The sequence below is a fragment of the Oncorhynchus tshawytscha genome, linkage group LG07 (genome assembly GCF_018296145.1).
Source record: "Oncorhynchus tshawytscha isolate Ot180627B linkage group LG07, Otsh_v2.0, whole genome shotgun sequence".
NCBI classification, from domain to species: Eukaryota; Metazoa; Chordata; class Actinopteri; order Salmoniformes; family Salmonidae; genus Oncorhynchus; species Oncorhynchus tshawytscha.
In genome coordinates, this window is record NC_056435.1 from 58,038,851 (window position 1) to 58,052,567 (window position 13,717).

Here is a 13,717-nt window from a genome sequence, read left to right on the forward strand (position 1 = left end):
TGAGTCCCAGAAAGAGGGTCAATTATCTACAAATTCTATCTTTTGGGAGTGAAACTGAAAAAAATGACACACTCTCTCTCTCTTGCTTCTCCTTCATTTAGGAATAAATTAATGTTAAAAACTGCACAACTATTTTCTTTCTCTCCCCTTGAGTCAACTACTCACCACATTTAATGCACTGCAGTGCTAGTTGGCTGTAGTTTATGCTTTCAGAACTAGATTAATTCCCTGATCCTTTGATTGGGTGGACAACATGTCAGTTCATGCTGCAAGAGCTCTGATAGGTTGGAGGACGTCCTCCGGAAGTTATCATAATTACAGTGTAAGTCCATAGCAGGGTGTGAGAACCGTGAGCCTCCTAGGTTTTGTATTGAAGTCAATGTACTCAGAGCAGGACAGAAGCTATCTGTCCTCCGGCTACACCATGGCGCTACCCTGTAGAGGGCTGTTGGGGCTACTGCAGACCTTATTTGGAAAATAGTGTGTTTTAATCTATTATTTGGTGACGTGATTATATTTAGTATAGTTTTATCTAAAAAGTTTTAAAATGTTTTAAAATGTTTCTTTTGATTAAATTCACTGAGGAGGCTGGTCCTCCCCTTCCTCATCTGAGGATCCTCCACTGCCATGTACTTACCACATGCCAGGTTGCCATTGTCTTTATTAACCTGCCTGGTTAAATAAAGATGGCATTTTGTATAATGAGTCAAGTGGGGAAGTTTTGCTCAGCAGTCTTACAATCCATTGCAGTCAATGGTTCCCTCACAGCACTTTTAGAAACACGACATTGACTGGATATGAGGTCTCTCACACCAGTCATAATAGGTTATTGCTTCCAACCATGTTAATGCCATCTGACATAACTCTGTTACGATGCAATAAACTGAATCTAAACTAATATCATCCAAAAATATAATCTATAGCATTTTGTGTCTTTTGAAAATATGGCTACATTACATTCTGTAGCAGCAGAGGAAATGGCTGAAGGAGTGGATTTCTCTTTTCAGTTAAGAGGATGATTCTCATTTTATGATTAAATCTCAAACAGGCCCCAGGCTTTTGCATCTAAGTAATGTGTCTTTGTGGTTTAAACAACAAACAAACCAAGCATAATCTGGTGCAAGAAAGAAGTAGGCAAAGTCCAAACCCTGACACACACACACCCACACACACATTGAGTGGTACAGTGACACCTGGTATTACCCAGGTCAGTGGTGTTAAACTAGCAAAGTATTAACCATCATGCCCACTTTAATGTCTATGCTTCTGTGTCCCCATCTTTTTTATTTCAGTGGTGTAAACGAATACACCACATTCATGATGGGTTATTTTTAGCTTGGTGAGATGCTTTAAGATCTTGCCAGAGCTTCATTGCAAGATGATAATAGTATTTGATAACTCTTTGGTGGTGAGAGAGGGGTCTTGTGGGATGGTGGTGGGTCTGACACCCTGTTTTTGTATTGTCTTGTCGCTGCTTTATTGTCTGTGCTAAAGCTATCCCCAGACGAATGTGGCGGATGACAGCTGGGTGCAGTTGTTTCCTGTTGCCTTGGTTAGGTGACTTAGGGCAAAATCATTGCAGCACACGCACACACACACACACACACACACACACACACACACACACACACACACACACACACACACACACACACACACACACACACACACACACACACACACACACACACACACACACACGCACACATACACACACACACACACATACACACACACACGCACATACACACACACGCACACACACACACACACACAAACACAAACGCAAACGCACAACAGACAGTGTCTACCTTGCACTCTATGCCTGCAGTTTTATTAGCAGAGTGATTTATTCCTTGCATTTGGCAGTGAGCAGACCGCCCCACTATGTCTCGCTCTTTGGCTCCTTCACCACGTCTTTTTACTTCTCCCTACATTTCCCTCTTAAATGTAATCCAGAGTCCACAGACGCAGAGATGCGATAATCCGGCTTCCCATTGTGACATAGCGGCGTGGCTCTGAGTCCACCATCCGCAAGGGACTCAAAAGCCCAAAACGCACACCTCCCCAAAAATCCCAACCAACGTGGCTCTGCGTACGTGTCCTCTATTCATTTGAATGGGGTGACTGTTGGAGAAATTGCTACACCCCACTGAGAATTTGAAAAGTATGAACGGTCCAATATTCTAGAACACTGCTGTGCTTACAAGTACACATTTAAGATGCTGATGTAATTTTTTTCTTTATATTCTCGCTCTCTGACTTTGTCTCTCTGCATGTAGGCTGAATTATGCATATGCAGGTGTTAGAGGAATTCTAAATTCCTATATGTTTTGTAGCCAAAACCAAATTCGCACTCTCTATTTCATTAATAAGTTGTAAATTTATTAATTATGCATGAAATAGATCGAGACCAGTCTTAAAAGTCAGGTAACAGCGTTTAATTCAAGTGAGTACTGACCCAAAATACAAAGAGCATTTGATTTGAATGAGAGAACATAAAATGACGTCATCAGTTTCACACACTCTCTCTGATCCCCACAATAGCGCAGTGTCTTCAGGTCTGGAGATGTCTTCTACTCCCCTCATAAAACAAACATTCCAATCTGTCTAAAAGATATACTTTTCTCCACTAATGGAACATCAAACAAACATTCTTATCTGTCTGAAAAGATATATGCCCTCCTTTCTCCCTTAAACCCGCAAGGTACAGACAATTAATTCGTTCTACTTACATTTTCAGTAACAGCTTAACCAAGAACCCATACATTTCATACCATAACATAATAGTATTAAAATAAATGGTTCTTAAAACCTCTTGATTCTAGCCATCCCGGATCCGGGATCGTGAATACAGCCTCAAGCTCATTACCATAACGCAACATTAACTATTCATGAAAATCGCAAATGAAATGAAATAAATATGCTAGCTCTCAAGCTTAGCCTTTTGTTAACAACACTGTCATCTCAGATTTTCAAAATATGCTTTTCAACCATAGCAAAACAAGCATTTGTGTAAGATTATTGATAGCTAGTGTAGCATTTAGCGTAGCATTCAGCATGCAACATTTTCACAAAAACAAGAAAAGCATTCAAATAAAATCATTTACCTTTGAAGAACTTCAGATGTTTTCAATGAGGAGACTCTCAGTTAGATAGCAAATGTTCAGTTTTTCCAAAAAGATTATTTGTTTAGGACAAATCGCTCTGTTTTTGTTCATCACGTTTAGCTACGAAAAAAACCTGTATCCAGGAGTGTAATTATCCCCGCAGCTCATTAGCATAACACAGCGTTAACTATTCATGAAAATCGCAAATGAAATGAAATTAATATGCTAGCTCCCATGCTTAGCCTTTTGTTAACAACACTGTCATCTCAGATTTTCAAAATATGCTTCTCAACCATAGCAAAACAAGCATTTGTGTAACAGTATTGATAGCTAGCGTAGCATTTAGCGTTAGCATCAGCATGCAACATTTTCACAAAAACAAGAAAAGCATTCAAATAAAATCAGTTACCTTTGAAGAACTTCGGATGTTTTCAATGAGGAGACTCTCAGTTAGATAGCAAATGTTCAGTTTTTCCTGAAAGATTATTTGTTTAGGAGAAATCGCTCCGTTTGGTGCGTCACGTTTGGCTACCAAAAAAACCCGAAAATTCAGTCATCAAAACGCCAAACTTTTTTCCAAATTAACTCCATAATATCGACTGAAACATGGTAAATGTTGTTTAGAATCTATCCTCAAGGTGTTTTTCACATATCTCTTCGATGATATATCGTTCGTGGAAGTGTGCGTTCTCCTCTGAATCTCATGGGAAAATGCCTCCAGTTGAAGATTACGCACCAATTTAGACAAAGGACACCGGGCAGACCCCTGGTAAATGTAGTCTCTTATGGCCAATCTTCCAATGATATGCCTACAAATACGTCACAATGCTGCAGACACCTTGGGGAAATGACAGAAAGGGCAGGCTCATTCCTGGCGCACTCACAGCCATATAAGGAGACAATGGAAAACAGAGCCTCAAAAATTCTGCTCATTTCCTGTTTGAAGTTTCATCTTGGTTTCGCCTGTAGCATGAGTTCGTGGCACTCACAGATAATATCTTTGCAGTTTTGGAAACGTCAGAGTGTTTTCTTTCCAAAGCTGTCAATTATATGCATAGTCGAGCATCTTTTCGTGACAAAATATTGCGCTTAAAACGGGCACGTTTTTTTATCCATAAATTAAAAGAGCGCCCCCTATATCCAAGAAGTTAAATAAATGTATACATAATTAATCATTTCAACTATAATTTCCTCCAACAGCAGGGTATGCCTATGCATGCATTGTAAATCCATCTGAATGTCAGTATGTGCTTATATCTATGATGGATAAAATATAATCGTGAGATTTTCTGCTGGAAGTTTTGTGGGTGGTACCGTGTTTTTGAGCACTGAGTGTGTGTACATCACAGGAAGTTGGTGGCACCTTAATTGGGGAGGACGGGCTTGTGGTAATGGCTGGAGCGGAATTTGTGAAATGGTATCAAATGTCATCTAACACATAGTTTCCATGTGTTTGATGTCATTCCATTCACTTTGTTCCAGCCATTATTATGAGCTGTTCTCCCCTCAGCAGCCTCATGTGGTGGACATTTAGAGGAGGTACATTTCATCCTGTCTCACTCACCTCTCCTGTCCTCTCACCGTCTAGATGAGGGGCCCCCCTGCACATGCCCCCTATGTGCATCAGACTGGAGCAGCTGTGTCCCACACAGCGAGGGCCTGCAGCTCTCTAGGGACCTGGGGGCCACATATCTGGAGCTACCCTCCCTCAACCATGTCTTTGTGAGCCGCTACTTTGGCAGCGTGGTGAGTGTCGGCATCTGCCAGTTATGAAATTATCATTGTTTGATGGTGTGATTTATGACGGGTGTGTGATCAATGTTATCATTCATCATTGATGATGTAGAGCAGGGATGCAATGCCAGGCCTCACGGGCCTGATTGGTGTCAAACCTTCGCCCCAGCCCCAGCTAACTCCATTAATCAACTAATCAGATGATCTTCAGTATAGAATGCAATTAGCTGTGTTTGCTAGGGGTCGGGAAACAGTGTCACACCACTCTGGCCCCCGAGGACTGAATTTGCTCATCCCTGATGTAGATGGCAGAGTATTATGTTATTGGCCATAGTGGAGATAAGAATGGGACTGGATGCAGTGTGATTATAAAATTAATTGTGTCACAATTTTATTTTGGTGTGTATGTTTATGCTAACTAGGGTGTGTTTGTATTTGTATTCAGCTGGAGTACTTCATGATTCAATGTTTGAAGCAGAAGGCCAACGACCGTCCAGAAAAGAGGCGTGGCAACAAGCTGAATGAGCCCCGCCCCCCTCATCTGGAACAACCAGGTGAGAGAGAGACTGTAATACTAGAATAGGGCACCTTTAAATCAGTTCTATGTGTATATTATATCAACTTTACTTGTGGTGTTCCTCAGGGTATAATTCTCAACCCGTTCTATTATATCAACTTTACTTGTTATGTTCCTCAGGGTATAATTCTTAACCCTTTCTATTATATCAACTTTACTTGTTATGTTCCTCTGGGTTTAATTCTCAACCCTTTCTATTATATCAACTTTACTTGTGGTGTTCCTCAGGGTATAATTCTCAATCCGTTCTATTATATCAACTTTACTTGTGGTGTTCCTCTGGGTTTAATTCTCAACCCGTTCTTGTTCTCCCTGCACATGCTACTGTTGTTATAAACATGCTACTAGATGTTTTGAATTATACATTATTTTTTCTTCTGATATTCACCTGACTGTATGTGACTACATTGTAACCAATCACTTAAACAGTTGGGTGTTTTAACCAAATGTATAGTAGACACAGAATAGTCAAATTACAACATTTCTACAGCTGGACCAATCTAATAGATACCTTACTTTTGGGGGATTTATTTTGCATAGATTCAAGGTCTGTGAGATCTGAGATGAGAATATCAGGACTATTTTAGCTCATGAGATTAATTAGGAATTATGAAAAGAGAGTAATTGCGCATATCCAAACATGCCAGAGGAGCTGAATAAATAATTGGGGAGTTTCCTGCCCAAATGGGATCTTTGACTGAAGGTTAGTGAAAATACATCATTATACAGGTGACCTGATGAAGATCATATCATGTTGGTTGAAACTTTGCCGCTGTATCTTAAGCTTCAGTAGATGATCACATTTTGGTTGTAGCAAACTGAGTGTACATTTGCTTCCTTTTCTCAATATAGAACACAAATTTTCACTGCTTTATCAAAGTTTAGAATGATCTGTTAGTCAGCCCCTCACCCTATAGTGTTCATTCTTTGTTTGTTTATTCCTGTGAATGTGTAGTACACATACTACACCTATCTGTGTTCATGTACAGAGCACACGGCTAAGCTACAGTAAACATACTAAATATAGCAGCCTTGCCATTTAGCCACTGTCTGATGAACTTTGATTTGGTGATTGACAGCGAAGGGCAGCACTGCCAAAGTAGGTGGGTGGATGGGTTGGCTTGCCTGGGGCCCGTCCAACTCTACTTAACTCTCTCTCGCTCTGTCGTGCAACATCCATTAAATATGAAGTGCATTGATTCCTGGAGAAGCTTTTCTGTAAACCAGGCCAAAACTGAGTGGCAATAAAAAAGTGATGAGGTGCACAGGGGTGCAGCGTGGATTAAGCATAAATAGGATTATAAGGACATTGATTTACCTTAACACTGTCTCTGTTTACCTTCCACCTAATACTCTGCTTTTCCCTCATCCCCTCGCCCAACTCTCTAATCTCTCTATTTCTCTCCCTCTCTCCATCCATCCAGCACGTCTTCCCCCCATCCGAGTGGAGGAGTCCAGCTTCTCTCAGGACCTACAGTGGCTGTTGGAGCGCGGCGTCCAGTTTGCCGATGTAGCCTTCTACGCTGGGGACTCTGGGAAGGAGCTGGGCTGGGGGCATGCCGCCGTCCTCTGTGCTGTCAGCCCCTACTTCAGACAGCTGTTGCTGGGGCCCAAGGCCAGGGAGAGGCCCATCTCGCGTTGCGCTTGCCGAGGGGACGGCCGGGGAGACGGGGGACCCCCATCACTGCTCTCCACCTGGGATGGGGGTCTGGGCAAAGAGGACGGGTTGCGGCCTGATGGGCATCTGGCTGGGCGGCTATCACGCCTGGTGGTAAAGGACCCGCTGCTGTGCCTGTGCCTGTGGGAGACGCTCATGTTCCTCTACCGAGGTAAACTACTGGTTCAAGTGCTGTTAGCTATAAGCACGTGGAGCAGAGATAGAGAGCGAGGCTGTAGCTAAGTGAGATAATGTTGTCTTCTTTTATAATGGATCATTTACCATCACTGTATGAAATCTACTGCTACGACTATCTGCAGTCTCCATTCTGTGTGTTTCTAATCTAATTGTATTTGTCACGTGCCGAATACAACAAGTGTATACTTTCCCAACAATGCAGTTAGAAATAAAATGATCAAATAGATAAAAAGAAAATAACAAAATACACAATAAAATAACAATAACGAGGCTATATACAGGCTGTATACAAGGAGCACTGGTACCGAGTCAGTGTACTGGGGTACAAGGTAGTTGGGTGAATGATTGAGGTAGTATGTACATTTAGGTTAGATTAGGTGATAGTACTTTAATCAATGTACATGTACACTATATATACAAAAGTACGTGGACACCTCTTCAAATGAGTGGATTTGGCTATTTCAGCCACATCTGTTGCTGACAGGTGTATAAACTTGAGCACACAGCCATGCAATCTCCATAGACAAACATGGTTAGTAGAATGGCCTTACTGAAGAGCTCAGTGACTTTCAACATAGTACCGTCATAGGATGCCACCTTTCCGACTGGTCAGTTTGTCAAATTTATGCCCTGTTAGAGCTGCCCCAGTCAACTGTAAGTGCTGTTATTGTGAAGTGGAAAAGTCTAGGAGCAACAACGGCTCAGCCACAAAGTGATAGGCCGCACAAGCTCACAGGATGGGACCGCTGAGTGCTGGAGCACGTAGTGTGTAAAAATTGTCTGTCCTCAGTTGCATCACTCACTACCGAGTTCCAAACTTCCTCTGGCAGCAACGTCAGCACAAGACCTGTTCGATGGATTTCCATGGCCGCGCAGCCGCACACAAGCCTAAGATCACCATGTGCAATGCCAGGCATCTGCTGGAGTGGTGTAAATTTAGCCGCCATTGGACTCTGGATCATTGAACACCCGTTCTTTGAAGTGATGCATCACGCTTCACCATCGTATCATCGTACTAATCTGGGTTTGGCAGGATGCCAGGAGAACTCTACCTGCCTGGATGTCAACTGTAAAGTTTGGTAGAGGAGGAATGATGGTATGGGGCTGTTTTTGATGGTTCAGGCTAGGCCCCTTAGTTTTAGTGAAGGAAAATCTTAACGCTACAGCATACAATGATATTCTAGACGATTCTGTGCTTCCAACATTGTGGCAACAGTTTGGGGAAGGCCCTTTCCTGTTTCAGCATGTCAATGCCCTCGTGCACAAAGCAAGGTCTTGACCTTGACCCCATCGAAACCTTTGGGATGAATTGGAACGCAGACTATGAGCCAGGTCTAGTCGCCCAACCTCACTAATGTCCTTGTGGCTAAATGGAAGCTTGTCCCCGCAGCAATATCTTGTGGAAAGCCTTCCCAGAAGAGAAGAGGCTGTTATAGCAGCAAAGGGAGGATCAACTCCATACTAATGCCCATGATTTTGTAATGAGATGTTCGACGAGCAGCTGTCCACATACTTCTGATCCTGTAGATAGGAGTGAAAAACAGAAAGTCTGAGTAGCCATTTAATTAATTGCTCAGCAGTTTGATGGCTTGGGGTTGAAGCTGTTCAGGAGCCTTTTGATCCCAGACTTTGCGCTTCGGTACTGCTTGCCGTGTGGTGGCAGAGAGAACAGGCCTTGACTTGGGTGGCTGGAATCTTTGAAAAATGTTAAGCCCTTCCTCTGACACTACCTGGTATAGAGGTCCTGGGTGACAGGGAGCTCGGCCCCAGTGATGTACTGGGCCGTACATACTCCCTTCTGTAGTACCTTGCGGTCCGATGCTGAGAAGTTGCCACACCAAGTGGTGATACACCCAGTCAAGATGCTCTCAATGTTGCAGCTGTAGAACTGAGGGCTCATGCCAAATCTATTCAGCCTCCTTAGGGGGAAGATGTGTTGTCGTGCCCTCTTCACGACTGTGTTGGTGTGTTTGGATCATGACAGGTCCTTAGTGATGTGGACACCGAGGAACTTGAAGCTCTCGACCGTCTCAGCTTAATCCCTGTCGATGTGAATGAGGGAGTGCTCAGCCCCCCGTTTCCTGTAGTCCACGATCAGCTTCTTTGTCGTGCTGACGTTGAGGGAGAAGTTGTGTGTATTTGTGTGTGTGTGTTGGCTGTGGCTTTTCTCATTCATTATGGAAAGTGATTACTGTAGTGCTCAAGTTGGCAAGCTGGGACCTGGCTGATTCATGCCTTTACATACATGTGAGGAAGAGTGACTGTCTGAGCATACGGTGTGTGTGTATGTGTGTCTGCAGCTAAATATATTTGTTTAAATAGCATCTCTGTGAATTGCATGTGTGTGCGCTCACATGCACACCTGTGTGTGAGAGAAAGTGGGGATATTTGAGAAACAGAATGGAATTGAATAACTACCCGCAAAACATCAGTCTCAACGTCAACAGTGAAGAGGCGACTCCGGGATGCTGGCCTTCTAGGAAGAGTTGCAAAGAAAAAGCCATATCTCAGACTGGCCAATAAAAATAAATAAGCATCCCGGAGTCGCCTCTTCAGTGTTGAAGTTGAGACTGGTGTTTTGCGGGTACTATTTAATGAAGCTGTCAGTTGAGAACTTGTGAGGCGTCTTTTTCTCAAACTAGACACTAATGTACTTGTCCTCTTGCTCAGTTGTGCACCGGGGCCTCCCACTCCTCTTTCTATTCTGGTTAGAGCCAGTTTGCGCTGTTCTGTGAAGGGAGTAGTACAGTGTTGTACGAGATCTTCAGTTTCTTGGCAATTTCTTGCATGGAATAGCCTTAATTTCTCAGAACAAGAATAGACTGACGAGTTTCGGAAGAGAGTTCTTTGTTTCTGGCCATTTTGAGCCTATAATCGAACCCACAAATGATGATGCTCCAGATAATCAACTAGTCTAAAGAAGGCCAGTTTTATTTCTTCTTTAATCAAAACAACAATTTTCAGCTAACATATGCTAACATAATTGCAAAATAGTTTTCTAATGATCAATTAGCCTTTTAAAATGGTAAACTTGGATTAGCTAACACAACTTTCCATTGAAACACAGGAGGGATTGTTGCTGATAATGGGCCTCTATGCTTATGTAGGTATTCCACGAAAATCTGCCGTTTCCAGCTACAATAGTCATTTACAACATTAACAATGTCTACTATATTTCTGTATACTATATTTCTGATCAATTTGATGTTATTTTAATGGACAAAAAAATGTGCTTTTCTTTAAAAAACAAGGACATTTTCTAAGTGACCCCAAACGTGTGTGTGTGTATATATATATATTTATGTTTATATATGTCTGTCTGTTTCTGTGGTATATATGAGTGTTTGTGTGCCTGTGGTTCTGGTGTGATCCAGGGGCGTGGGAGTGGGAGCACCTCCAGGAGGCCATGGGGGAGAAGCTTAACAACTCTCTGGCCGTGGCTCAACTCATGGACCGCATCCGCTCCTTCCTGGGCAGAGACAAGGTGACCCAGAAGCTTGAACAGATACAAATGCACGCACGCACCCTAACCCCGATATAACACAATATGTGGCTCTGGTCAAAAGCAGTGCACTAAATGATTCATTTGGGATCGGTTAAACTCTCAGATTGAGCCAAAGGAATGTGATGTGGGACTTAACATCAGGAGACGTGACATGCAGGGTAATAATTAGATCTGGTGATGAGGGTTGAGTTCATTCTTTTTCAATTCCATCAAAAACGAAGTGTCACTTTTGCACTAGTTCTTATCAAGGAGCATTTCAAATGTTTGGTTTCAAACCATCAGTGGAATTGACTAAGCAGCTGAAAATCAATGATCCATGCGATGTTATAACAAAATGCAGCATAATGAAGCCATGAGTTTGATATGCAGACTGCTCTGGAAGCGAGCCTGCCTGCCAGTCTGTTTCAGCATTAGCCAGCTCCATTGAGGCGGTCTTGGCAGTGAGGCCAGGGACAGTCGAGTTACCTGCTGCTGAGGCAGGCTGTTAGACAGGCTATTTTGATGCCACTGGTGAGCTGGATGTGGAAGCTCTGAATGAAATGGCACTTATGCTTGTAAACACCAACAGTGGCGGAATTCTCGGACTTAACCCACGCTGTGTGTTTGTGTTTGTGCACACATGTTCCTGTGCATGTTTGTGTGCGCGTCTGTGTGTGTTTGTAGGGTCCCCGGGACACGCCCAACGCCCGGGCCGCCCAGCTTGGTCCTCAGTCTCTGGTCAACCTCTTCAATTCTCCTCTTTACTCTGATGTCATTTTTATGGTGCAAGGCAAGTTCACACACCCCAGACAATTACCTGTAGTGCCAGGTCACCTTTTTTTATTGAACATGATTAGCTGATTCCTTCATTGGGGCTCTCAGGAAGTCAGTCCATTTCATTATTGCACCGAATAGAGAAAATGCCGTCAACATAATTCAGGGTGCTTCGTATGACATGCACTTGCTATACAATAACCACAGTGCTAGAAGGTCCTTTAGAAATATATGTACAAATCATGTCTTTTTGTGCAATTATTGTATCTTTTTGGGGGTATAAACACTCAGTAATGTTAAAAATCTCCTGATATTATGTTACAGATGTGTGTGCACATTTTTAAAGCCTTTGATGCAGCAACTGTACATTTTTCTTTTTAACAATGAGAAACTATTGCATGGTGACGCCAAGCTCCAAGTGCGTTAGCAATCATCTACAATAACCCATATAATGAAATGCATTTTCTTTCTGCTCCTGACACTTCAAAATGTCCACTTTGCTTCACCTGCGCTGCATCCAAATATAGAGAGCACTTTCATTAGTGTAACAATGCCTGTCATTAGATGGAAAATACTTCAAGACAACCATTATGTCATGCTTTATAGCGGTCATAAGGTCTGGGTTAATTCAAATGACCCATTCCTGAAAGGCATCAATTCATAACTATGACAGTTTTAGATTTAATTCACCTTGCACCTAGACTGTGTATGAGAAGATCATTCAGTAGATATGATTGGCTGATGTGAAGCTGTAATGTGGAAGCTTGTCAGAAAAGTACAAGAAACCAACAATAGCTGTAGCTATTATCCTCAGCGGTATCGTGAAAACCTTCCCTCTTACAACTGGGGTATGTCAGGGAAACGATTACAACATGTTACCGAAAACCGCCATTCAACCTCTGTCCTCCAGCAACTTCTCCCAGAGGTCTTGCTGGGAAGGAGACTGTATAAAGGAGAATGGATTCTAATTCTCAGTAAGTTTGTCAAAATAAGGATTCAATTTAAAAACAGACTGTGTTTCAGGGAGTGTGTTACCGGCTCACCGGGCGGTCCTGGTGGCCCGCTGTGATGTCATGGCGGCTATGTTCAGCGGGAAGTATGCAGAGGCACGGAGTCGGGTGGTGCCCATCCACGGAGTCTCCTCTGACACCTTCCTCTCCTTCCTGGAGTACCTTTACACTGACACCTGCTGTCCTGGTGGGTCCACTGCAGTGCAGGAATAATGGTCCTCATTATAGGCCGGGGCCCACCCACTTTAGACTGCTGTGTATGAAAACGCTACTACCGGTAGCTGTCAAATTCTTTCTTCCTCTGCCCTTGTTTCCTCAATTTCTCGCCTCACTTCCAATTTCATTGGAAGAGGAGGTCCGGGGGAGGGACTGTGGATCCTCTCCACCAATGTGCTATGAGGGGAGTGTGAGTAATTGAGGAAACAAGGACGGATGAAGCAAGAATTTGAGGGCTAGAAACGTTTTCGCTCACAGCCCAGGGGTGGCTTACCCTCCTCCTGGACAGCTACGGAGTATGCAGGCTTTTTCTGCAGCCTTGCTCTCACTCAGTGTTTCAAGCTTGATGAGTTGGTTATTTGAATCAGCTGTGTAGTATTAGGGCAAAACAATTAGACGTGCACCCAGAAGGGGACGCAGGACCAAGTTTGGGAAACCCTGTCTAACCAACACTTGGATTCAGAAAATTAAGGTCATTATTATGAGCAGTTGATTCTCTAGAAGCAGGTGTGATTCAGCAGGGCAGGAGCAAAAGCTTACAAACCCAGGAGAACAGAATCCTGAACTTAAGATAAAGATGTATTTCTATCTGCAACCTGTCAGTGAACATGCCCCAGGTCCTCAGTGCTGCTCAGTACAGGCTGGGAAAATTAATGGTGGTGGATTTACACTCTCAGATGGAACTAACAGTATCTCATAAGCCCCAGAGGGATTTGACTGACAGCTCCCCCAAAATGATTGACAGGCTGGGGGAAGATCAAGAGCAATTGGAGTGGACACCGTGACACTACGATATGATGGATAGTAATGTAGGCCAATTTGTTTGAAGGGGGAGGGATTTTGTGTGTTTGTGATGTTATCTTGGGGTTGATATGTTTCCCAGTTGGTTAATGTGATATGACAGTACAGCGGCGTGTGTTTGTTATAAATCACAAGTGTGCATTTCAACCACAATTT

General features: G+C 43.1%; 1 protein-coding gene across 3 annotated transcripts in view; it reads left to right on the top strand.

Annotated features, from left to right (window-relative positions):
* Window positions 1-13,717, top strand: part of rhobtb3 (Rho related BTB domain containing 3) — a 37,654-nt gene that overhangs the window by 16,859 nt on the left and 7,078 nt on the right. For 2 of the 3 annotated variants that reach the window (XM_042324693.1, XM_024427927.2), the window contains exons 5-10: window positions 4,699-4,856; window positions 5,290-5,398; window positions 6,846-7,250; window positions 10,651-10,760; window positions 11,445-11,550; window positions 12,558-12,731. In XM_042324693.1, coding sequence (XP_042180627.1) covers window positions 4,699-4,856; window positions 5,290-5,398; window positions 6,846-7,250; window positions 10,651-10,760; window positions 11,445-11,550; window positions 12,558-12,731 — 1,062 coding nt within the window. Of the gene's footprint in view, window positions 1-4,698; window positions 4,857-5,289; window positions 5,399-6,845; window positions 7,251-10,650; window positions 10,761-11,444; window positions 11,551-12,557; window positions 13,570-13,717 lie in introns of all 3 variants that reach the window. The other variant, XR_006083799.1, reaches the window with a different exon arrangement.